Source organism: Rhinoraja longicauda, chromosome 41, assembly GCF_053455715.1.
Source record: "Rhinoraja longicauda isolate Sanriku21f chromosome 41, sRhiLon1.1, whole genome shotgun sequence".
Lineage (NCBI taxonomy): Eukaryota > Metazoa > Chordata > Chondrichthyes > Rajiformes > Arhynchobatidae > Rhinoraja > Rhinoraja longicauda.
The window spans coordinates 10933884-10960884 of NC_135993.1; the positions used below are offsets into that span (position 1 = coordinate 10933884).

The 27001-nt window shown below is 51.1% G+C and overlaps 1 protein-coding gene across 1 annotated transcript; it reads left to right on the plus strand.

Annotated features, from left to right (window-relative positions):
* The first annotated feature begins 371 nt into the window (after nucleotides 1-371).
* Nucleotides 372-21233, plus strand: ech1 (enoyl CoA hydratase 1, peroxisomal). Its single transcript, XM_078430854.1, is given in 10 exon segments — nucleotides 372-520; nucleotides 523-556; nucleotides 4765-4853; nucleotides 6997-7121; nucleotides 7994-8042; nucleotides 11203-11267; nucleotides 12820-12890; nucleotides 13780-13851; nucleotides 16954-17104; nucleotides 20758-21233. Coding segments are annotated over 10 exon segments (846 nt in total). The 5' UTR covers nucleotides 372-435; the 3' UTR covers nucleotides 20863-21233.
* The last annotated feature ends 5768 nt before the right edge of the window (nucleotides 21234-27001 follow it).

Consider the following 27001-nt stretch of genomic DNA (forward strand, 5'->3'; position numbering starts at 1 on the left):
CTAATGTCCTGGAGAGGAGAGGCCTCTTGTGTTCCAGTAGATCATTGGATTCACTGGCGGGAACGGTTGGCTGCTTTCTGGTAATGTTCCACGTGGAAAAGGCTGGCGGGATGGTCGGCCTGTATCCACGGTGTATCTGAACTCAACTAAACTAAGGCTGGGTGGAGGGAGGGGGGAGGGGGGTGGCTGGTGTCTGACTGTGGGAAGTGAGTCTCCTGCCTCCCTCATGTTACCTACTGGGACCCCCTGTCCTGCTTGGTTGTCTCGCCCCCTGACCCCCCTCCTGTGTCTGACCTGTGTCCATGCCCCCCTCCATTCCATCCCCGGCTGATCTGACCACTTGGGTTTGCTCTCCTGCTCTCGTTCGCTCTCTCTGACCTCTGGCGTTTGACCACAGGCCGGGCATGGCAGGCGGTGCTGGTGGGGGCGCGGGGCATGTCGGCGGCGGCCCCCTACGGCTACGAGACCCTCCGCGCCACACGGGTCGGCGACAGCGTGCTGCACGTGGAACTCAACCGGCCGAGAAGAGGAACGCGATGAACAAGACCCTCTGGAGGTCACTACCCATCTTGTTCACTACCTGAGGGTGGAAATGCTGCCTACCTGTTGCCCACGGGGGCTGGGGTGTAGTGGTAGACACAAGCAAAGGCAGATGCTGCTTTACAAAAAGACACACAAAGTGCTGGTAGAGTTATATAAGAAAATAACTGCAGATGCTGGTACAAATCGATTTATTCACAAAATGCTGGAGTAACTCAGCAGATCAGGCAGCATCTCGGGAGAGAAGGAATGGGCGACGTTTCGGGTCGAGACCCTTCTTCAGACTGATGTCGGGGGCGGGACAAAGGAAGGATATAGGTGGAGACAGGAAGTTAGAGGGAGATCTGGGAAGGAGGAGGGGAAGAGAGGGACAGAGGAGCTATCTAAAGTTGGAGAAGTCGATGTTCATACCACTGGGCTGCAAACTGCCCAGGCGAAATATGAGGTGCTTTGTTCCTCCAATTTCCGGTGGGCCTCACTATGGCACTGGAGGAGGCCCATGACAGAAAGGTCAGACTGGGAATGGGAGGGGGAGTTGAAGTGCTGAGCCACTGGGAGATCAGTTTGGTTAATGCGGACCGAGCGCAGGTGTTCAGCGAAGCCTGCTGGTAGAGTTGCTGCCTCACAGCGCCAGAGACCCGGGTCCAATTCTAACCTCTGGTGCTGTCAGGATTCAGGATATCTTTATTTGTCATCCAAAAAACAAGTCTTTTGGACGAGATTTTGTCACCCACAGTCCAACAATAAGAGCAATAAAATAAGCAAATTACACAACCCCAACCAACACAAAACACAAAAAAAAAAAAAAACATCCATCACAGTGAGTCTCCTCCAGTCCCCTCCTCACTGTGATGGAAGGCCAGAATGTCTTTTCTCTTCCCCTGCTGTCTTCTCCCGCGGTCAGGCTGTTGGAGTTGCTACGTTCCAGGCCGCGCCAGTACGGAGTTTGTACGTTCTCCCCGAGACCTGCGTGGGTTTTCTCCGGGTGCTCCGATTTCCTCCCACACTCCATAGACGTGCAGGCTTGTAGGGTAATTGGCTTTGATTAAATTGCAAATTTTGCTTAATCTACCTCTCCCTCCTAACCTCATTCTCCTGCCTTCTCCCCATAACCTCTGACACTTGTACTAATAAAATCGTCCCTCGTGTGTAGGATAGTGCAAGTGTACGGTTTGATCGCTGGTTGGCACGGACTCAATGGGCTGAAGGGCCTGTTTCTGTGCAGTATCCCTAAAGTCTTAAGTAAATTCTAAACAGCGGGTCAGGCAGCATCGCTGGACAAATTATCTAATTTATCCGATTATATATTAGTATTATCTAATTTGATAGCATGCAAAACAAAGGTCAAGTCAAATCAAGTCAATTTTATTTGTATCGCACATTTAAAAACAACCCACGTTGACCAAAGTGCCGTACATCAGTTCAGGTACTAAGAAACAAACATACAATGGCACACAAACATAACACCACATACATAAACAGTTCACAGCGCCCCCTCAGAGGGCCTCAAACGCTAGGGAGTAGAAATAGGTTTTGAGCCTGGACTTAAAGGAATGGATGGAGGGGGCAGTTCTGATGGGGAGAGGGATGCTGTTCCACAGTCTAGGAGCTGCAACCGCAAAAGCGCGGTCACCCCTGAGCTTAAGCCTAGACCGCGGGATAGTGAGTAGCCCCAAGTCGGCCGACCTGAGGGACCTGGAGATAGAGTGGTGGGTTAGAAGATTTTTTATATGGGGGGGGGGGGGGAAGCCCGTTTAGGAGGAGCTTGAAGTTGATTCTGTACTGTACTGGGAGCCAGTGGGGAGAGGCCAGAATCGGGGTGATGTGGTCCCTTTTACGGATACCCGTCAGGGGTCTCGCTGCGGCGTTTGGACCAATTGTAAGGTTTGCACTGTACAATGAATACAAGTATACTTTATTGCCACATGCTTTGTTTTTGCAAAAACAGTCTGAGGAAGGGTCTCGACCCGAAACGTCACCCGTTCCTTCTCTCCAGAGATGCTGCCTGTCCCACTGAGTTACTCCACCATTTTGTGTCTACCTCCGGTAAAGTCATACAGCAGACCTCACCTCGGCAGCACACAAGTGTCGCCATGTTTCAGACGCCCACAAAGTTACAAAAAGCTGATCAGACAGACTTATCTTCAGCTCGCAGCGGCGAACCTGGTCTGCCAACACACATGGCAACACGTGACCCCCCCCCCACCCCCACAGCACCCCCCCTTCACTCCCGCTTCACCTGGCAATAATAATAATAACAACTTTAATTATATAGCGCTTTTCATGCAATTGAGTGCAGCCCAAAGTGACTTCCACAAAAACAAACACATGTCTGAACAAAAATACAATTAAAACAGTAAAGACCGACTGTGAATAGCATACAAAGCACAGATTTATATAAAAATATAAAATGTAAAATTGAGAGTTTAAAAAGACAAAAAAAGTGAAATCACTTAAAAGTTTGATGAAAAATATATGTTTTTAGCTGTTGTTTAAAAATGTCAGCTGAGTGGGCGTCTCTCATGGCCCTGGGTGGGGTATTGCACGTCTCATGGCCCTGGGTGGGGTATTGCACGTCTCATGGCCCTGGGTAGGTTGCAGGGTGACTTGGACAGGTTGTGTGAGTGGGCGGATGCATGGCAGATGCAGTTTAATGCGGATAAGTGTGAGGTTATCCACTTTCGTGGTAAGAATAGGAAGGCAGATTATTATCTGAATGGTGTCAAGGTAGGAAAAGGGGACGTACAACGAGATCTGGGTGTCCTAGTGCATCAGTCACTGAAAGGAAGCATGCAGGTACAGCAGGCAGTGAAGAAAGCCAATGGAATGTTGGCCTTCATAACAAGAGGAGTTGAGTATAGGAGCAAAGAGGTCCTTCTGCAGTTGTACAGGGCCCTAGTGAGACTGCACCTGGAGTACTGTGCAGTTTTGGTCTCCAAATTTGAGGAAGGATATTCTTGCTATTGAGGGCGTGCAGCATAGGGTTACTAGGTTAATTCCCGGAATGGCGGGACTGTCGTATGTTGAAAGACTGGAGTGACTAGGCTTGTATACACTGGAATTTAGAAGGATGAGAGGGGATCTTATCGAAACGTATAAGATTATTAAGGGATTGGACACGTTAGAGGCAGGAAACATGTTCCCAATGTTGGGGGAGTCCAGAACCAGGGGTCACAGTTTAAGAATAAGGGGTAGGCCATTTAGAACGGAGATGAGGAAAAACTTTTTCAGTCAGAGAGTTGTAAATCTGTGGAATTCTCTGCCTCAGAAGGCAGTGGAGGCCAATTCTCTGAATGCATTCAAGAGAGAGCTAGATAGAGCTCTTAAGGATAGCGGACTCAGGGGGTATGGGGCGAAGGCAGGAACGGGGTACTGATTGAGAATGATCAGCCATGATCACATTGAATGGCGGTGCTGGCTCGAAGGGCCGAATGGCCAACTCCTGCACCTATTGTCTATTGCACGTCTCTCATGGCCCTGGTTAGGGCATTCCACAGCTTGGGGGCCAAGTTGAAAAAGGCGGACTCTGTAAGATATGCTGCTCCTAAACCATTTAGGACTTGTATAATATAACCTAAACGTAGGTTGCCAGGATTTGGTCCCTCGTAACCTTCCATAGAGGACAACCCCAAGACATTGGACAGAGTGGATGTGGAGAGGATGTTTCCACTAGTGGGAGAGTCTACCACCAGAGGGCACAGCCTCAGAATTAAAGGACGTTCCTTTCGGAAGGAGATGAGGAGAAATTTCTTTAGTCGGTGGGTGGTGAATCAGTGGAATTCTTTGCCACGGAAGTCTGTGGAGGCAGTTTCAGTGGATATTATAAAGGCAGAGATAGATAGATTCTTAGGAAATAAAACGGCAGATGCTGGTTTAAATCGAAGGTAGACACAAGATGCTGGAGTAACTCAGCGGGTCGGGCCGCATCTCGGGAGAGAAGGAATGGGTGACGTTTCGGGTCGAGATCCTTCTTCAGATAGATTCTTGCTTAGTACGGGTGTCGGGGGGGTTATGGGAAGAAGGCAGGAGAATGGACTTAGGAGAGAGATTGATCAGTCAGCCATGATTGAATGGCACAGTAGACTTGATGGGCCGAATGGCCTAATTCTGTCCTATCACTGATGAATATTCACTGTAGTTTTAAATCGCTTTGAGTCTTTTTTCTTCAGTGGATTTGAGTCAAATGCAACACAACCAACAACGACTCTTGTCTTGATCCAACAGAGAGATGGTGGAATGCTTCAACAGAGTAGCCCAAGACAGCGACCTGCGAGTCGTGGTGATCTCAGGAGCTGGAAAGATGTTTACTGCAGGTAAACGTGACCTCAACACTGACACAAAGCACGAGAGCCCAGTGAGTGCAGCTGTGAAAGTCCATGTCTCCTTCTTGCGTTTGAGGCAGCAGAGGTTATGTGCTGCCCTCCAGGCGCTGTAGCCAGTGCAATGTGCTGTTGTCAAGGGCCGTGAGGTCTACCCCTCCACCAGGGGGATGGAGGACAGTGCAGTCGGACATGCCGTGCTGCGCTGTTTGCCGGTCTGCTCCACACATGCAGGCTGCTGATGGACGCAACCCCCAACGATGCATGTTGGTGATGAACCGGCCGACCCCTGTGCGGAGCCGTTCAGGGCGACCCACTCTGCGGGGCATGTCCGAGCCGGGTGGGGCTGTGGTGTTCGGTGCGACGGTGAATCGAGGAGGTGGCGATGTCTGTTCCCAGCTGGTTCTCTGTGCTCCTAGTATGTTGAAACCGGAGCCACAGAGGGTCGCTGCGTGACGGGAGAAAGGGTGACGAGATGACAGGCGTTGAGGTTCCAGTTGCTGTGAATCCTGGGCGAGGTGGTGCAAAGGATGTTTGGCAAAGGTCCGATGGGGCCTTGCACACCAGCCTATGAGTGAAGAATTCTCTGCGAAGCTTGGCGGGTGCGATACCTGCGAGCACCGGCAGGAGATCCGTGGGAGGAGGGCGTAGGCAGCCAGTGATGATCCGCACAGTGTCGTTGAGGGTGGCGTCTAGCTTGCTGGTATGAGCGCTGCGGCACCATGCTGGGGAGGAGTACTCAGCGGCGCTGTACACGAGTGCAAGAGCACTGGTTCGGAGAGTAGATGAAAGTCCATGTTTATCGCTGCAGTTAGTAACCACGTAATTAAAACCCTCAGTTCCCTACACGCAAGGATTGTGGGCTGCGTGGTCTTTGAACGCTCAATTTGTAAAGTAGGGAGGCAACATGTAAAGGAGATGAGCGGGGCAAGTGTTGCTTTACATGGTGGTGGTGCTTGCCTGGAACGCACTGCCATGGGTGGCGGTGGAGGGAGATAAGATGGCGGTCTTTAAGAGGCCATTAAATAGGCATCTGGATATGTGTAAGAAGGAACTGCAGAGGCTGGTTTAAACTGAAGATAGACACAAAAAGCTGGAGTAACTCAGCGGGACAGGCAGCATCTCTGGAGAGAAGGAACGGGTAATGTTTAGTGTCTGAAGAAGGGTCTTGACCCGAAACGTCACCCATCACTTCTCTTCGGAGATGCTTCCTGTCCCGCTGAGTTACTCCAGCTTTTTGTGTCTATCCTAAGCATGTGGTTATGCCAGGAATGGAGGGATATGGATCACGTGCAGGCAGACGAGATTAGTTTAACAGAATCAGGTTGGGCATGGGCATTGTGGGCTGAAGGGCCTGTTCCTGTGCTGTACAGCTCCATGTAACTAAGTAGCTCATTCAGGCACTCTGCTAGCACGCGCTGCAGAATACAATTACATTCAGATGGAAAGCAAATGTGGGTCCGGTAGAGGTGGGTTGTAGCGGTTTCATAGCGTGATCGATCAAGTCGCTATTTGGGTGGGGCTGTGTGAGTGTGTGGGGAGGACATGTGGGTCAGATGGTGGAGGTAGCTGAGAGTTGGGCTACGGACGGGGCTGTGGGGCAGAGGGGACCGGGCAGAGTTGAGAGCGGGGCTGAGGGGATGGAAAGGAGGGGATGGTGCTGTGGGATGGAGCTGAGAGAGGCTGTGGGGCGGAGAGGACGGGGCTGTGGGGCGGAGCTGAGAGAGAGGACGGGGCGGAGGGGACGGGGCTGTGGGGCGGAGCTGAGAGAGGGGCTGTGGGGCAGAGGGGACAGGGCTGTGGGGCGGAGCGGCGAGAGGGGCTGTAGGGTGGAGCTGAGTGGGGCGGAGGGGACAGGGCTGTGGGGCGGAGCGGAGAGAGGGGCTGTGGGGCGGAGGGGACAGGGCTGTGGGGCGGAGGGGACAGGGCTGTGGGGCGGAGCGGAGAGAGGGGCTGTAGGGTGGAGCTGAGTGGGGCGGAGGAGACGGGGCTGTGGGGCGGAGCGGAGAGAGGGGACGGTGCGGAGGGGACGGGGCTGTGGGGTGGAGCTGAGAGCGGGGCTCTGGGGTGAAGGGCTCGAACGGTTAATTAACCCCAGTGGCGGGGAGTCAGTGATGGTGTTGGGGGTCTTGTGCAGGAATTGACCTGATGGACATGGCAGGAGACATGTTGCAGTCGGAAGAAACGGATGTAGCCCGGAAAGCGTGGAATCTCCGGAACACCATCCTCCGGTTTCAGGAGAGCTTCAGCGCGATAGAGAAGGTAGGACTGATGAGGGGAATCTAAACGTACTAAAGGCAGTGGGTGACGTCTCATGGAGTATAGTTGTACGTGTCAATAAAAATCTCAATTGCCACCCGCGGTGATAATGACAGACTGCTTATAAGAGACAATGGTGTCTGATTAATTCGGGGAGGTTACATGGAAACAGTTTTGTTTTTCCCTGGACTGTTTTTTGCAAGACAGCTTTTTTTCTACCTTATTTTCCAAAATAATTTTTAAGTAGTTCTGTCCCCAATCAAAATTACATTCTAACCAATTTGGCCCATGGTGATCTTTAAGAGGCCATTAAATAGGCATGTGGATATGTGTAATCTTCAGTCTGAAGAAGGGTCTCGACCCGAAACGTCACCCATTCCTTCTCTCCAGAGATGCTGCCTGACCCGCTGAGTTACTCCAGCAAATAACAGTGGTTGGTCCAGTACGCTGGGGAAAAGTTGCAAAAGCCGACAGGTCCATAAATGCCGCTTTAAAGTTTAGTTTTAGTTTAGAGCTAAAGCACAGAAACAGGCCCTTCGGCCCACCGAGTCCGCACCGACCAGCGATACCCGCACACTAACACTATCCCACACACGTCGTTGGAGTGTGGGAGGAAACCGAAGATTTCGGAGAAAACCCACGCAATCACAGGGAGAACGTACAAACTCCGTACAGACAGCGCCCGTAGTCGGGATGGCACCCGGGTCCCTGGCGCTGTAAGCGCTGTGAGGCAGCAACTCTACCACTACGCATTCGTGCACAGGAGAATTCTGGCCTGCGTGCCGGGAACCTAGGTCGGTGGCTCTCCCCGACAAGGCGAGAATGACTGCTCCTCACGCCCACAGAGTCCAGTTTTACCTTGTGTTCTTTTGCAGTGCCCCAAGCCGGTCATTGCAGCCGTCCACAGTGCCTGCATCGGAGGAGGTGAGTTCTCAGCATCGCTGTAGTCATCGTGGAACTGAGGGAACGAACCCCTGCAAAGTTGCCCGTCCAGCTCACCTCCATTCCCATCCAAAATGGAGCCCTTCAGGTCACTCTCGCGTCCCAACTCTCCCCCCATAGCAGGTTGTGGACGCAGCCCAGACCATCACGCAAACCAACCTCCCTTCCACTGACTCCATCTACACCTCACGCTGCCTCGGCAAGGCCAGCAGCACAATCAAGGACCAGTCTCACCCCGGCCACTCCCTCTTCTCCCCTCTCCCATCGGGCAAGAGGTACAGAAGTGTGAAAACGCACACCTCCAGATTCAGGGACAGTTTCTTCCCGGCTGTTATCAGGCAACTGAACCGTCCTTTCACCAACTAGAGAGCGGTCCTGACCTCCCATCTACCTCATTGGAGTCCTTTGCAATATGTTTAACCACACTTTACTGGACTTTACCTTGCACTAAACGTTATTCCCTGTGTCGTGCATCTGTGCGCTGTGGAAGGCTTGATTGTAATCATGTATGTGGAGGGAGGAACTGCAGATGCTGGTTTAAACCGAAGAGACACACAAAGCTGGAGTAACTCAGCGGGACAGACAGCATCTCTGGAGAGAAGGAATGGGTGACGTTTCAGGTCGAGACCCTTCTTCAGACTGAAGAAGGGTCTTGACCCGAAATGTCACCCATTCCTTCTAACGCTGAGTTACTCCAGCATTTTGTGTCTGTCCAGGATTGTGGGTTAATTGACCCTCTGTAAATAGCCCCGAATGTGTAAGGAATGGATGAGAGAGCGGGATTACATGGAACTAGTGTGAAGGGGCCATCAATGGTTGCCGTTCTGTACCTCTTGCCTGATGGGAGAGGGGAGAAGAGGGAGTGACCAGGGTGAGAATGATCCTTGATTATGCTGCTGGCCTTGCCGAGTCAGTGTGGGGTTTAATCTTGTTTCAGATTCCTGTAAAACGTACTCAAGAGTCAAGTCAAGAGTGTTTTACTGACACTAGTGGAACAATGAGATTGTTACTTGCAGCAGCACAACAGAATATGTGAACATACTTGTTGTTGTTGGTCCTTCGGGTTGGAAGATGACCATGACTTCACTTTCAGTTGGAGGATTGGTGACTGTGGGTCCGGAAGTGACTGGTGAGGCCAATCCGGGCCCGGAAGGGACGCCCACACGTAGGACACAAGTGGATGGGTACTGCAGTGGAAGTGGAGGTAGCCCGGGCCTTGCGCGCGGTGCGTTTCCTCTGGGCCTCTGCAGTGCGTCTGTTCTCTGCTGCACGGGCTCCTGTGGTGAGCTTGCTACGCCAGGTTGGATGGTCCAGAGCAAGAGACTCCCAAGTGCTGAGGTTGATGTCCAAGTCTGTGAGGGACACTTTGAGGCAATCCTTAAACCGTTTCTTCTGTCCTCCTACTGAGCGCTTGCCCTGACATATATATATATATATACACACACACACACACACACACACAAACCAACAATAATAGTGCAAAAAAACAAAGCCAACCAATGCCCCCAAGTCTATGTAGTTCAGAGCTTATTTGGAGGTTGTAGTATTTAATAGGCTGATTGATGTCTGTGGGGTAGAAGCTGTTCCTGAACCTGGACGTTACAGGTTTCAGGCTCCTGTTCCTTCTTCCCGATGGCAGGGGTGAGATGAGAGCGTGGCCAGTTCTACATCATGGCCACTCCAACAAAACCTCCCAGCTTGGACACCCAGTACACGTGACAAAACCACACCGAAACCAGTACAGATGCTCCCCGAATTACGAAGTGTCGACTTATAATATTTCGACTTTACGATGGTGCAAACACTGGCATGACTCGGTTTACAATGGGTTTATCGGAAGGTAACCCCATCGCAAGTTGAGGAGCACCTGTATCTGCCCTGGCATTGCCCCAGAAGTGTCTTCAGCCCCTGTCCCACTTAGGTGATCTTTAGGTGACTACAGGCGACTAGGCCGTGTCCACACGGTTACCGGGGTGAGGCCTGTACGGTCGTGAGTCGTCTCCAAAGAGTCGCAGCGTTTTTCTGGTCGCCGCTCGGTTTTGAAATGTTTAAACATTTCTGGCGCCTGTTAGTTTGACGCCAATGATGGTAGCTTGACGTCTCCTGACGGGGGCGCTGTTGTAGGTTGTCGCCAGGTGACGTAGGTTGTCGCCGGTGCTGACTTCGGTGAATTCCATTGGCGACGACCTACGTCAACCTATGTCACCCGGCGACAGGTACCGGCGTCAAAACTGGAGGCCACAATGACGTGAATTGTCTTCGGGTGTCGCCGACACGGTCGTAGCTTGTCGTAGCTTGTCGCGGGTAGACGTGGGTTGACTTCGGTTGTCATAGGTTGTCGCCTGTGCGGTCGTAGGGTTGTCGTAGGTGCGGTCGTAGGTGGACGTCCTAAGTCGTGACGATTGGGTCGCCGGTTGACGGTCGCTTGCCGTAGCTTGACGTCGACTAGGTGGTGGGTTGTTGTAGCTTGTCGTAGACATTGTCGTGGGGGGGGTCCAGTCGCCGGTTTTTCGCGACCTGCTACGACTGTGACAGTCGCCGGCAGTCGCCTAAAAAACCGCCTCAATGGGACAGGCCCTTTAGTCACCTCTGGGCGTTGGTACGGCAGGCAAGTTACTTCCCTTGCTGTCCTTCTGTACCTGTGCAGGTGCAGGGAAGCTGCCTGGGATGAGAGGAGATCTTATCGAAACATATAAGATTATTAAGGGGTTGGACACATTAGAGGCAGGAAACATGTTCCCAATGTTGGGGGAGTCCAGAACCAGGGGCCACAGTTTAAGAATAAGGGGTAGGCCGTTTAGAACGGGGAGATGAGGAAAAACTTTTTCAGTCAGAGAGTTGTGAATCTGTGGAATTCTCTGCCTCAGAAGGCAGTGGAGGCCAATTCTCTGAATGCATTCAAATGAGAGCTGGATAGAGCTCTTAATGATAGCGGAGTCACGGGGTATGGGGAGAAGGCAGGAACGGGATACTGATTGAGAATGATCAGCCATGATCACATTGAATGGCGGTGCTAGCTCGAAGGGCTGAATGGCCTCCTCCTGCACCTATTGTCTATTGTCTATTGTCCCCATTCCGGGAACAGAACCTTGTGTCCAGTGAGCTCACTGCCTCTCTCTCCATTCTCTTCTCACCTGGCCAGGTATAGACCTGATCACAGCCTGTGACATCCGACTCTGTTCACAAGACGCCTGGTTCCAAGTGAAGGTGAGCTTGTTTGTCCACTGAGTTCCATGTACTTTCGTGTGCAGGAAGGAACTCCAGATGCTGGTTTACACCGAAGATAGACGCAAAAAGCTGGAGTAACTCAGCGGGACAGGCAGCATCTCTGGAGAGAAGGAATGGGTGACGTTTCGGGTTTCAGTCTGAAGAAGGGTCTCGACCCGAAATGTCACCCATTCCTTCTCTCCAGAGATGCTGCCTGTCCCGCTGAGTTACTCCAGCTTTTTGCGTCTATCTTCGGTTTAAACCAGAAGAGATCTCTCCGTCTGTCTTGCTGAGTTACTCCAGCATTTTGTGTCTATTTTCTATTTACTTTAGACTTACATTAGAGATGCAACGCGGAGTGATCCTCGCACACTAGCACCATCCCACACTAACACGAGGGACCATTTACAATCTTTAACGAAGCCAATTAACCTACAAACCTGCACGTCTTTGGAGTGTGGGAGGAAACCGGAGCACCTGGAGAAACCCCACGCAGGTCACGGGGAGAATGTGCTAACTCTGTACAGGCAGCGCCCGTAGTCAGGATCGAACCCGGGTCTCCGGCGCTGTAAGGCAGCAACACCACTATGCATCCCAATTGAAATAGAACTGTGTGATGTAGCCTAAAATGTCCCCAGTTCAAAGTCTTTTGGCTGAAATATCAATCGACAATAGGCAATTGACAATAGGTGCAGGAGTAGGTCATTCGGCCCTTCGAGCCAGCACCACCATTCATGGCTGATCATTCTCAATCAGTACCCCGTTCCTGCCTTCTCCCCATACCCCCTGACTCCACTATCCTTAAGAGCTCTATCTAGCTCTCTCTTGAATGCATCCAGAGAATTGGCCTCCACTGCCTTCTGAGGCAGAGAATTCCACAGATTCACAACTCTCTGACTGAAAAAGTTTTTCTTCATCTCTGTTCTAAATGGCCTATCCCTTATTCTAAAACTGTGGCCCCTGGTTCTGGACTCCCCCAACATTGGGAACATGTTTCCTGCCTCTAATGTGTCCCATCCCTTAATAATCTTATACATTTCGATAAGATCCCCTCTCATCCTTCTAAATTCCAGTGTGTACAAGCCTAGTCGCAAGTGTACTTGGCACAAGTGTCTGCACATTAGTGTCAGTGTGCGGGTAATCCCTGGTCGGCATGGACTCGGTGGGCCGAAGGGCTGTTCCCACACTGTATTTCTAAACTAAACGGTCCAAACCTTCATCTCCATTGCATCTTTCCACTGTCATACTGGTTCAGTCAAAGTAGTGTACCTGGCTTCACTGTTACACTGTTACACTGAAGGAGGTACAGCAAATGGTTTAGCGAACAGCCCTGCCCTTCTGCACCTATTGTCTATTGTCAATAGTGGGGATGGAACCCGGATCTCTGGTGCTGCAAGTGCTATAAGGTGCCGCCCTAAGTCAGGTTGTCCAGGTTTTGTGACTGACCTGATCCTACTTGTGATTTGCCGTGAGCCGTTGTTTAATGATTAGCCTGCCTGCACTCTGCAAGATGGACCAGCACGCACTGAAACATCATCTTTTTTTTACGCAGGAGGTGGATATCGGGATTGCAGCGGATGTGGGGACCTTGCAGCGACTCCCGAAAGTGATCGGAAACGCCAGGTAGCTTTTACCCCTCGTGTTAGAGAGCAGAGAACATGGACATTGATATCCCTCGTGTTATAGAACATAGAATATTGATTGCTCTAACTTCAAGTCACCCTTGCATCCCCTCTCTCCCCATCCCTCCCCCTCACAAGTCGTGTACTCGTTTCACAGTCTGCTGGTTGAGTCTCATTGTCTGTAATGTGTTTTCACCTAGCCCACAGCTAACAACAGCCTGTATCCTTTATCGCCGTTACTTTTTTGCACATCTGTCATTCATCTATATACTAAAACTCTCGTTCGTTTGTTTGTTTGTTTGTTCCTGAACTACAGCCAAAACGGTACACGATAGCGCGACAATTTTAGGCCCACCTTACTTACCATCGTCCCTTTGGTGCTAATGGAAGAAGTTTCATTGAAATCGGTGTTATATTTTAAAAGTTATTCACATTTTAAAGTTTAAATCTATCTCCTAGGGAGGGAGGGGGAGGGAGGGAGGGGGTGGAGTGAGGGAGGATAAGGAGGTTGAGGGGGATAGAGTGGGGGGGGAGCGGAGGGGGAAGGGGGGAGGGGAATGGGAGGAGGGAGGGAGGGAAAGAGGGAGGGAGGGAGGGGGAGATGAGGGGGGGAGGAGAGGGTGCCGCACCAATGTAGGAGAGGTTTGGGCCCAATGGGTCCACTTGGTCTAGTTTGTTCTATATCTCTACATCACCGTCTATATCTCTCGTTTCCCTTTCCCCTGACTCTGTCTGAAGAAGGGTCTCGACCCGAAACGCCACCCATTCCTTCCCTCCAGAGATGCTGCCTGACCCGCTGAGTTACTCCAGCATTTTGTGTTTATTGTCCAGCATCTGCAGTTCCTTCCTGCACAGCTTCACCATGTTCTTCCCACCTTTGTGTTTTGTAGCCTGGTGAGTGAGCTCGTTTACACAGCGAGGAAGATGATGGCCGCTGAAGCCGTGAGCTGCGGGCTGGTGAGGTAATCCTCCCATTTTCATGACACCCCGAAGCCTTTGACCTGCAATTGTTTGTCCTGCCTCTCCTCTCTCTCGGCTTTCTTCCCACCCCCCTCACCATCGGTCTGGAACACGGATCAGTGTTGCCTTTATTGTCACGTGTGTTAACAGTGAAATTCTTCCCTTTCAAACAGTACAGTAGAGTATCGCCACACCCCCGATCAGCAAGTGTACAGAGACAATCCACTGAGCCTGTAGGCAAGAGGCACCATGTTTTTGGCGCCTTATTCAAAGTCAACGCTCCACTGGTTATGATCCAGGCGAGTCCCAGGCTGTTTAGTTTAGAGATACAGCGCGGGAACAGGCCCTTTCGGCCCACCGAGTCCGCACCGACCAGCGATCCCCGCACACTAACACTATCCCACACACACTGGGAACAATTTTGTTTTAACATTTGCCAAGCCAATTAACCTACAAACCTGCACGTCTTTGGAGTGTGGGAGGAAACCGAAGATCTCGGAGAAAACGCAGGTCACAGGGAGAATGTACAAACTCCGTACAGACAGCACCCATGGTCAGGATGGAACCCGGGTCTCCGGCGCTGCATTCGCTGTAAGGCGGCAACTCTACCGCTGCGCCACCGTGCCGTGCTGCTGTGGGCCTCCAGCCCCCGCCTACCTTGGGCGGTCACGGTGGCGCAGCGGTAGAGTTGCTGCTTTACAGCGAATGCAGCGCCGGAGACCCGGGTTCCATCCCGACTACGGGCGCCGTCTGTACGGAGTTTGTACGTTCTCCCCGTGACCTGCGTGGGTTTTCTCCGAGATCTCCGGTTTCCTCCCACACTCCAAAGACGTGCAGGTATGTAGGTTAATTGGCTTGGTAAATGTAAAAATTGTCCCTAGTGTGTGTAGGATAGTGTTAGTGTGCGGGGATCGCTGGGCGGTGCGGACCGGGTGGGCCGAAGGGCCTTTTTCCGCGCTGTATCTCTAGACTAAAAACTAAAACCGTGCGAGGGTGGGAACGTTCTGGAAGCCACCAAGGATGCCGACCTGAAGCATCATCTACCCACGCTCTCCAGAGAGGCTGCCTGGCGCGCTGAGTTACTCCAGCACTTTGTCTCCTCTTGTGCAAACCAGCACCAACAGACCCTGGTTTCAACAGGCACAAAATGCAGGAGTAACTCAGCGGGTCAGGCAGCGTCTCGGGAGAGAAGGAATGGGTGACGTTTCAGATCGAGACCCTTCCTCAGACGGATGTCAGGGGAGGGGGCGGGACAAAGATAGGATGTAGTCGGAGACTGGAAGACTAGTGGGAGAACTGGGAAGGGGAGGGGAGAGAGAGGGGAAGTAGGGTCTATCTGAAGTTAGAGAAGTCAATGTTCATACCACTGGGGTGTAAACTACCCAAGTGAAATATGAGGCGCTGTTCCTCCAATTTGTGCTGGGCCTCACTCTGGCAATGGAGGAGGCCACCAAGATGGGTCTTGACCCAAAACGTCACCCATTCCTTCTCTCCCGAGATGCTGCCTGTCCCGCTGAGTTACTCCAGCATTTTGTGTCCACCTTCGATTTAAACCAGCATCTGTAGTTCTTTCCTACACTTGCTTCAACTGTATTGATTTTGTGACTGGGTCTATAGTTTTGTTGCCCCACCTCACCGTGACCACCATGATGGGCGTGTTATAGCTCAGGTTCCCAGCCTGACCGCACCCATGTTCCCCCGTTATCTACTCTGTAACAGTGGCATGGCTGAGCCAAATCTCCAGCCTGTGGCTCACTGGCAGCTCTCTCACCCAAAAGGATTTCTGCTCGAAAGGCTGGTTTAAACCGAAGATAGACGCAAAATGCTGCATTAACTCAGCGGGACAGGCAGCATCTCTGGAGAGAAGGAATGGGCGACGTTTCGGGTCAAGAGTTTGAAGAAGGGTCCCGCCTCGAAACGCCACCCATTCCTTCTCTCCAGAGTTACTCCAGCATCTTGTGTTGAACTGCAGATCGATGCTGGTTTATACTGAAGATAAGGCACAAAGTGCCTGACTAACTCAGGCAGCACCTCTGGAGAAAAAGGACGGGGAGGGATCCTTCTTCAGACGTTTGTCGAGTCTGAAGAAGGGGACTCGACCCGAAACGTCACCCATTCCTTCTCTCCCAAGATGCTGCCTGTCCCGCTGAGTTACTCCAGCATTTTGTGTCTATGTTCTATGTCAAAGTCCTCCCAGGCTGGCCCTGTTGGGTTGATTTGCACTATTTCCTTCTGCCTGAAGATCTAATGAGATTGAGACTGGGTCACTCTCTTTCCCCCTCTCTCTCTCTCTCTCTCCGGTAGAAGACTCTTGTTTCCCCCTCTCTCTCTCTCTCTCTCTCTCTGGTATAGGAGAAAAGATGTCCTTCTGCAGTTGTACAGGGCCCTAGTGAGACCGCACCTGGAGTACTGTGTGCAGTTTTGGTCTCCAAATTTGAGGAAGGATATTCTTCCTATTGAGGGCGTGCAGCGTAGGTTTACTAGGTTAATTCCCGGAATGGCGGGACTGTCGTATGTTGAAAGACTGGAGCCACTAGGCTTGTATACACTAGAATTTAGAAGGATGAGAGGTGATCTTATCGAAACGTATAGGATTATTAAGAGGATGGACACGTTAGAGGCAGGAAACATGTTCCCAATGTTGGGGGAGTCCAGAACAAGGGGCCACAGTTTAAGAATAAGGGGTAGGCCATTTAGAACTGAGATGAGGAAAAACTTTTTCAGTCAGAGAGTTGTGAATCTGTGGAATTCTCTGCCTCAGAAGGCAGTGGAGGCCAATTAAATACATTCAAGAGAGAGCTAGATAGAGCTCTTAAGGATAGCGGAGTCAGGGGGTATGGGGAGAAGGCAGGAACGGGGTACTGATTGAGAATGATCAGCCATGATCACATTGAATGGCAGTGCTGGCTCGAAGGGCCGAATGGCCTCCTCCTGCACCTATTGTCTATTGTCTGGTAGAAGACTCTTGTTTTCCCCTCTCTCTCTCTCTCTCTCTAGTTGAAGACTCTTGTTACCCCCTCTCTCTCTGGAGGATTGGCTCTGACCCTGTCCTGCACAACCAGACCTTTACATCGCAAGGTGAACTCCTCTCTTTTTCTCCAAAGCCGGGTCTTCCAGGACAAAGACGCCATGCTGGAAGGTGCCTTCCATCTGGCGTCTGAGATTGCCAGCAAGAGCCCTGTGGCAGTGCAAGGATCCAAGCTGAACATGATCTACTCCAGGGACCACTCTGTGAAGGAAGGCCTGGAATACATTGTGAGTATACGTGCTCGAGGTTGATGTGGCACCTTGCTGGCCAAAATAACCTTACGTCTCATCGTCGGCCCTCTGCTCTGTTTCATTGTCAGAGTGAGGCCCAGGCACCTCATATTTTGCCTGGGCAGCTTACACCCCAGCGGTATGAACATTGACTTCTCCAACTTCAAGTAGCCCTTGCTTTCCCTCTCTCCCCCTTCCCAGTTCTCCCACTAGTCTTACTGTCTCCGACTACATGTTATCTCTGTCCCGCCCCCTCCCCTGACATCAGTCTGAAGAAGGGTCTCGACCCAAAACATCGCCCATTCCTCCTCTCCAGAGATGCTGCCTGACCCGCTGAGTTACTCCAGCGTTTTCTGTCTACCCTTTACTCTTTTTCGACAGGAGTGTCTGCTTCATTGAATGGAGATGAGGAGGAATTTTTTTAGCCAGACGGTGGTGAATCTGTGGAATTCATTGCCACAGACGGCTGTGGAGGCCAAGTCAGTGGGTCTTTTTAAAGCAGAGATTGACAGTTTCAAATGTAGGAACGAACACAAAGTGTCAGAGGTTATGGGGAGAAGGCAGGAGAATGGGGTTAGGAGGGAGAGACGGATCAGCCATGAGTAGATTTGATGGGCCGAATGGCCTAATTCTGCTCCTATCACTCATGATCTCAAAATGCTGGAATAGCTCAGGCAGAATCTCTGGCGAAAAGGAAAAGGTGACGTTTCAAGTCGAGACTCTTCTTCAGTCTTCAATATACGATAGACAAAAGACAATAGGTGCAGGAGGAGGCCATTCGGCCCTTCGAGCCAGCACCGCCATTCAATGTGATCATGGCTGATCATTCTCAATCAGTACCCCGTTCCTGCCTTCTCCCCATACCCCCTGACTCCACTATCCTTAAGAGCTCTATCTAACTCTCTCTTGAATGCATTCAGAGAATTGGCCTCCACTGCCTTCTGAGGCAGAGAATTCCACAGATTTACAACTCTCTGACTGAAAAGGTTTTTTCCTCATCTCCATTCTAAATGGCCTACCCCTTATTCTTAAACTGTGGCCCCTGGTTCTGGACTCCCCCAACATTGGGAACATGTTTCCTGCCTCTAACGTGTCCAACCCCTTAATAATCTTATACGTTTCGATAAGATCCCCTCTCATCCTTCTAAATTCCAGTGTATACAAGCCTAGTCGCTCCAGTCTTTCAACATACGACAGTCCCGCCATTCCGGGAATTAACCTAGTAAACCTACGCTGCACGCCCTCAATAGCAAGAATGTCCTTCCTCAAATTTGGAGACCAAAACTGCACACAGTACTCCAGGTGCGGTCTCACTAGGGCCCTGTACATCTGCAGAAGGACCTCTTTGCTCCTATACTCAACTCCTCTTGTCATGAAGGCCAACATTCCTTTGGCTTTCTTCACTGCCTGCTGTACCTGCATGCTTCCTTTCAGTGACTGATGCACTAGGACACCCAGATCTCGTCGTACGTCCCCTTTTCCTAACTTGACACCATTCAGATAATAATCTGCCTTCTTATTCTTACCACCAAAGCGGATAACCTCACACTTATCCACATTAAACTGCATCTGCCATGCATCCGCCCACTCACACAACCTGTCCAAGTCACCCTGCAACCTCATAGCATCTTCCTCACAGTTCACACTACCACCCAGCTTTGTATCATCTGCAAATTTGCTAATGTTACTTTTAATCCCTTCATCCAAGTCATTAATGTATATTGTAAATAGCTGCGGTCCCAGCACCGAGCATTGCGGTACCCCACTAGTCACTGCCTGCCATTCTGAGAGGGACCCATTTATCCCCACTCTTTGCTTTCTGTCTAGAGTAGCTGCCTCACAGCACCAGAGACCCGGGTTCGATCCTTACTACAGGTGCTGCCTGTACGGAGTTTGTATGTTCTCCGCGTGGGTCTTCTCTGGTTTGTAGGTTAATTGGCTTTGGTAAATATTGTAAATTGTCCCTAGTGTGTGCAGGATAGTGTTGGTGTAGAGGGATCGCTGGTTAGTATGGACTCGTTGGGCCGATGGGCCTGTTTCCCCGCTGTATCTCTTGATCTATGCTGTTAAGGGGTCTTGCCACTAAGTCAGGCCATTGGGGTTGAGAGGGAAAGGTACACTGATGAGCCAAAACATTATGACCACCTGCCTAATATGTTGTTGGTCCTCCGTGTGCCGCCAAAACAGCGCCGCCGACCTGCCGAGGCATGGACTCTACAAGACCCCTGAAGGTGAACTGTGGTATCTGGCACCAAAACATTAGCAGCAGATCCTTTAGCAGCTCCCCACAAGCCTTGCCGTTTCAGAGATGCTCTGACCCAGTCGTCTGGCCATAACAATTTGGCCTTTGTCAAAGTCGCTCAGGTCTTTACTCCTGCCCATTTCTCCTGCATCCAACATATCAACTTCAAGAACTGACTGTTCACTTGCTGCCTAATATATCCCACCCCTTGACAGGTGCCATTGTAACAAGATAATCAATGCTACTCACTTCGCCTGTCAGTGGTCGTAATGTTTTGGCTCATCAGTGTAGATCAGACATGATTGAATGGCGGAGTAGATGGGCCAAACGGCCTGATTCTGCTCCTATGTCTTATGAACCTATATGAACTTCGAAGAATCAGAAGGTTATGCTGCAGCTTTGCATTTGGAGTATTGTGTGTAGTTCTGGTCGCCCTCTTGTTTACACAGGGTGGTGGGTGCCTGGAACGTGCTGCACGCCAGGGCTGGTGAAGGAGGCAGATACGATAGCATTTAAGATGCTTTAAGATGGATATGCAGCGAACGGAGAGATTTGGAGAACATGCAGGCAGATTAGTTGGACCCAGCATCGTGTTGGGCACATTGTCATTAGTTTATTGTCACGTGTACCGAGGTACAGTGAAAAGCTTTTGTTACGTGGTAACCAGTCAGCGGAAAGGCGATACGTGATTACAATCGAGCCGTCCACAGCGTACAGATACCATGATAAACAGAATATCGTGAATAACATTTAGTACAAGATAAAGCCAATAAAGTTCAATCAAAGATAGCCTGAGGTGTTCACACTTCTGAAGCTTTTGCCCGATGGGAGAGGGGAGAAAAGGGACTGGTCCTTGATTATGCTGCTGGCCTTGCCGAGGCAGTGTGAGGTGTAGACGGTTTGTGTGATGGTCTGGGTTGTGTCTAGGGTTGCCAATTGTCCCACCGTATTAGCCGGGACATCCCGGTATTTTGGGCTAAGTTAGTTTGACCCGTACGGGACCGCCCTTGTCCCGTATGAGCAGGGTTGCCAACTTCCTCGCTCCCGAATACAGGACAGAGGGTGACGTCACCGCCCCGCGCCCCACGTGACCTCACCCAGCCCGGGCGGCCGCCATTGGTGGAGCGGGAGCACGTGGCCGCTGGCTGGGTGAGGTCACTTGGGGCGCGGGGCGGTGACGTCACCCTCTGTCCTGTATTTGGGAGTGAGGAAGTTGGCAACCCCTAGTTGCACCCACAATTCTCTGCATTTTCTTGCGGTCTTGGTTGGAGCCCACCCGCGTGGGCAGAAGGGCCTGTTCCTGTGCTGTACTGTTCTCTGCTCTGTGTCAATGTGCCTCAAAACCTCCTAGCCCCACACACTAGGGTCAATGGGGATTAACGGAGACCTTCTCCTTGTCTTCCTTCAGGCCGCCTGGAACATGTCCATGCTGCAATCCGAGGACATTGTAAAGTCAGCTCAAGCTGCAATCGAGAAAAAGTCCCCGAAAGATGTAACCTACTCCAAACTCTAATGGAACCAAGTCTCGGACCATTTCCAGCTGAGCGAATCATGCAGAAACCTCTCCCATTGATATCCTACGCTATAATCTTCACACAAGATGCTCCTCGACTTACGATGGGGTTACGTCGTGCTAAGCCCATCGTAAATCCAAAATATCGTAAGTCGAAAATCGCAAGCCCGGGAAAAAAAATTTCAAAATTCGAAGTACGGTTTCTACTGAATGTGTGTCGCTTTTACACAACCGTAAAGTCGAAACGCCATCAGTTGAAGCATCGTAAGTCGAGGAGCACCTGTACTCCGATGAATTTTATTTTAGAAACAAAATAATTGTTTGCAAAAAACAAAAACCTGTGGTAATTAAATGTTGTATTGGATCAATTACACCTATTGATTTGTTTTTTTGCCAGTTCGTGATTTACTCCATTGACAAACTCAGTTTGGGTAGCAAAGTACCAGTTAAATACTCGCAGTGAAGGAAGTGTGCAGTCTCTGCATCTTTACCCCTCTGTGACCTGGCTGGCATTTATTACTCAAAAGGCAGAATACCAGTGTGTTTCCCTGGGGCAGCTTACATAACAGGTATAACAGGTATAACAGAGCTTTATTTGTCGTTCGATACCGAAGTACCGAACGAAACTACATAGCAGTCATAGAAAAAAACAAAGAACACAAGACACATGACCCCAACACAAACGTCCATCACAGTGACTCCAAACACCCCCTCACTGTGATGGAGGCAACAAAACTTCCACTCTCTTCCCCACGCCCACGGACAGACAGCTCGTCCCCGACCGACCCGCACAGGCCCCGCACCGGGCGCTGAAACGTCTCGCGGCCGAACCGGGCGATGAAAGGCCCGCGACCAAGCCTTGCGCAGCTAAGTCCCGTGGTCGAGCCGCACCGGGCGATGTCAAGTCCGCAGCCGAGCCGCACCAGTGATGAAAAGCCCCGCAGCCGAGCTGCACTGGGCGATGTTAAGCCCCGCAGCCGAGCTGCACCGGGCACTGTTAAGTCCAGCGGCCAAGCCGCACCGGGATGTAAAGTCCAGCGGCCAAACCGCACCGGGTCATGTAAAGTCCAGCGGCCGAGCCGCACCGGGTGATGTAAAGTCCAGCGGCCGAGCCGCACCGGGTGATGTAAAGTCCAGCGGCCAAGCCGCACCGGGCGATGTTAGGCCCCACAGCCGAGCCGCACCCCGCGCCGTGAGGAAGAGAAAAGTTCCCCCCCCCCCCACACCCACCCACCCACACCACCACCCCCTCCCACACATACACAACCAAAAAAAATATATAAAAACCATCCCAACACCGACACACAACAAAAAAAAGGGGGAAAAAAGACGGACAGACTGCTAGTCAGCCGCTGCCGTTAGGCGCCGCCACGTGTGAACGTTATAGTTTATTGGTTTTAGTTATAGACAATAGACAATAGGTCGAGGAGGAGGCCATTCGGCCCCTCGAGCCAGCACCACCATTCAATGTGATCATGGCTGATCATTCTCAATCAGTACCCCGTTCCTGCCCTCTCCCCATACCCCCTGACTCCGCTATCCTTAAGAGCTCTATCTAGCTCTCTCTTGAATGCATCCAGAGAATTGGTCTCCACTGCCTTCTGAGGCAGAGAATTCCACAGATTCACAACTCTGACTGAAAAAGTTTTTCCTCATTTCCTTTCTAAATGGCCTACCCCTTATTCTTAAACTGTAACCCCTTGTTCTGGACTCCCCCAACATTGGGAACACGTTGATTTATTCACAAAATGCTGGAGTAACTCAGCAGGTCACGTTTCCTGCCTCTAACGTGTCGAACCCCTTAATAATCTTATACGTTTCGATAAGATCCCCTCCCATCCTTCTAAATTCCAGTGTATACAAGCCTAGTCGCTCCAGTCTTTCAACATATGATAGTCCCGCCATTCCGGGAATTAACCTAGTAAACCTACGCTGCACGCCCTCAATAGCAAGAATATCCTTCCTCAAATTTGGAGACCAAAACTGCACACAGTACTCCAGGTGCGGTCTCACTAGGGCCCTGTACAACTGCAGAAGGACCTCTTTGCTCCTATACTCAACTCCTCTTGTTATGAAGGCCAACATTCCATTGGCTTTCTTCACTGCCTGCTGTACCTGCATGCTTCCTTTCAGTGACTGATGCACTAGGACACCCAGATCTCGTTGTACGTCCCCTTTTCCTAACTTGACATCATTCAGATAATAATCTGCCTTCCTATTCTTACCACCTCACACTTATCCACATTAAACTGCATCTGCCATGCATCCGCCCACTCACACAACCTGTTCAAGTCACCCTGCAACCTCATAGCATCTTCCTCACACTGCCACCCAGCTTTGTATCACCTGCAAATTTGCTAATGGTACTTTTAATCCTTTCATCCAAGTCATTGATGTATATTGTAAATAGCTGCGGTCCCAGCACCGAGCCTTGCGGTACCCCACTAGTACTGCCTGCCATTCTGAAAGGGACCCATTTATCCCCACTCTTTGCTTTCTGTCTGTCAACCAATTTTCTATCCATGTCAGTACCTCCAATACTATATGCTCTAATTTTGCCCACCAATCGCCTATGTAGTTCAGAGATACAGTGTGGAAACAGGCCCTTCGGCCCACCGAGTCCGCGCCGACCAGCGATCCCCGCACACTAACACTATCCAACACACACTACAGACAATTTACAATTTTACCAAACCAATTAGCCTATAAACCCGCACGTCTTTGGAGTGTGGGAGGAAGCCGGAGCACCCGGAGAAAACCCACGCAGTCACAGGGAAAACGTACAAACTCCGTACAGACAGCACCTCATTATCACCTCTTCCCCAGCCAACAATGGGCCATTATGAGCTCTATTTGGTCATCTATTGCTGGCCCTGATTTGTTCTGGCCTTTTCCTACCTCCAGTTCCCTCCCCTCTACTTCCAGTCGGAAGAAGGGTCCTGACCCAAAACATCACCCATCCTTTTTCTCCAGAAATGCTGCCTGACCCACTGAGTCATTCCAGCACCTTGTGTGTCGATCTGTGGCCTGTTTCGATGACGTAGAGTCCGATGACATAAGTGATTGGAGTAGAATTAGGCCATTCGGCCCATCAAGCCTACTCCGCCATTCAATCATGGCTGATCTATCTCTCCCTCCTAACCCCATTCTCCTGCCTTCTCCCCATCACCCCTGACACCCGCACTAATCAAGAATCTATCTATCTCTGCCGTAAAAAATATCCACTGACTTGTCCTCCACAGCCGTCTGTGACATCTTTGAGTTCTGTCCAAACGTTTTCCAGCTGCAACCACCTTCAGGTTGAAGGGTCCTGAACAGGAAACATTCATTGTTTCGCTTTCCACAGATGCTGCCCGATCTACCACCGAGTGTTTAGTTCACAAAATGCTGGAGTAACTCAGCGGGTCAGGCAGCATCTCAGGAGAGAAGGAATGGGTGACTTTTCGGGTCGAGACCCTTCTTCAGACTGATACCACCGAGTGTTTAGTTCAGTTGAGAGATACAGTGCAGGAACAGGCCCTTCGGCCCACCGAGTCCGCGCCGACCGGCGATCCCCGCACACTAACACTAACCCCACATGTTACGGACAATTTACAATTTTATCGCTGCCAATTAGCCAACAAACTTGTACGTCTTTGGAGTGTGGGAGGAAACCGGAGCACCCGGAGAAAACCGACATAGTTACGGGGAGAACGTACAAACTCCGTACAGACAGTGCCCGTAGTCGGGATCGATCCGGAATCGCTGGCGCTGTGAGGCAGCAACTCTACTGCTGAGCCACCCGTTGGTTACAGATGTACACAGATGTCCCAGATGTACACAGCTCTCCCAGATGTACACAGATAGGATACAGTGTTATGGAAACATTAATAAGACACTTGGGGAATAGCCCATATTTCCAAAGCGACATTTTGCCCTTTGTTAGAAACATGATGCACCTGAACTAATGAGCTGATGCTGTGATTACGTGTAAGAGCGGCTTGTTTGGACATGTTTAGTTTAGTTTAGTTTAGAGATACAGCGCGGAAACAGGCCCTTCGGCCCACCGAGTCCATGCCGACCAGCGATCCCCGCACACTAACACTATCCTACACACACTAGGGACAATTTTACATTTATACCAAGCCAATTAACCTACAAACCTGTCCGTCTTTGGAGTGTGGGAGGAAACCGAAGATCTTGGAGAAAACCCACGCAGGTCACGGGGAGAACGTACAAACTCCGTACAGACAACGTCCGTAGTCAGGATCGAACCCGGGTCTCTGGCGCTGTGAGGCAGCAACTCTACCGCCGTGCCACCGTGACCGCCCCTGTTGCCCACACGTTCCATGCAACCTGCTACTCCTTGGCACTTCAATGGTCAATGGTGCTTTATTTTTATATGTGCAAACGCTCAGTGAAATTATTTTCTTACAAACAGTTCAGTCAAGTATTGCCGTACCTAAGCACAATTGCTGATTGGCAAAGTGTACAGGAATAGTTCACTGATCCCATAGGCAAGAGGCGCCAGGTTTTGGTGCCATTTTCAAAGTGCAATCCAGTCTGCGCTCTAGGTCTTATGAGCAGGTGCCCATTCCAGGCGAGCCCCAGGCTGCAGCCGGGCCTCCAGCCATCACCTTCCCTTGGACGTGTGAATCGACCAGCGAACCCACGTCCACCATTGTTCCTCAGGGGGTGGGAGTCTCCCGCAGCCGCCCTTGAGGGTGTGGTGGGCCAGACCTAGGGGTGCCAACTATCTCCCAAATAAGGGACAAGGTGACGTCACCGCGCCGAGCCCCACGTGACCTCACCCATCCAGCGGCCTCGTGCTCCCGCTCCACCAATGGCGGCCGCCCGAGTCGGGGGGTGGGTTGGTACGCAACCTCCGTTAGGCAGCGCCAAGGCCTCCGGCCTACACTGTCAGAACCTAAAGCGGCCCCCAGGCCTATAATGTCCCGGCCTACAGCGTCCGGGCCCACACTGCCCCCAGGCCTAATATGGGACAAGGGCGGTCCCGTACGGGACAAACCAATTTAGCCCAAAATACGGGATGTCCCGGCTGATACGGGACAGTTGGCGACCTTAGCCAGAACCCGGTTCCCTCTCCTCTCCCACCGGCCTCGCTCCTCGCATCCGTCGTCTGACTTTGTCAGCGAACTCTTTGAGAGCAGTCATGTTTCGAGATCCACAGAAGATAGTGTGTTTCTTCAGCTTCCTTCACAGTTCCAATATTTATTGCCTTGAAAATGTTTAAAGAACAATGTTTTTGCACAGTGCCCTGCTTTTATTTGCTATTTAAGATGGTCTCTTCATCCCTCGAGCACCTTTCAGATGTTAGGACATCAAAGTGATTTTGCAGTCAAAGTCTCTTAACATTGTGATTGTAACGATGGATGTATAAAATACACACTCGGGAGCAGAGTGGACCAGCTGGTGGAGTTATATAGGAAAAAGCTGCAGATGCTGGTTTAAATCGAAGGCAGACACAAAATGGTGGAGTAACTCAGCGGGTCAGGCAGCATCTCTGGAGAGAAGGAATGGGTGACGTTTTGGGACGAGACCCTTCTTCAGACTGATGTCAGGGGGAGGGGTGGGACAAAGATAGGATGAAGTCGGAGGCAGGAAGACTAGTAGGAGAACTGGGAAGGGGGAGGGGATAGAGAGTGGAAGCAAGGACTACCTGAAGTTAGAGAAGTCAATGTTCATACCGCTGGGGTGTAAACTACCCAAACGAAATATGAGGTGCTGTTCCTCCAATTTGTGCTGGGCCTCACTCTGACAATGGAGCAGGCCCAGGACGAGAAAGGTCAGACGGGAATGGGAGGGGGAGTTGAAGTGCTGAGCCACCGGGAGATCAGGTTGGTTGAGACGGACTGAGCGGAGGTGTTCTGCTGGTGGAGTTGCTGCCTCACAGCACCAGAGGGCTGGGTTTGATCCTGACATCAGGTGCTGTCACTGTGGAGTTTGTGCGTTTTCCGTGTGCTCCGATTTCCTACCGCATCCCAAAGACGTGTGGATTTGTAGCCTCTATGAAATTGCCCCCCAGTGTGAAGGGAGTGGATGAGAAAGTGGGATAATGTAGAACTAGTGTGAACGGGTGATCGATGGATGGTGTGGACTCGGTGGGCCGAAGAACCTGCCACCATGGTGTATTTTTCAA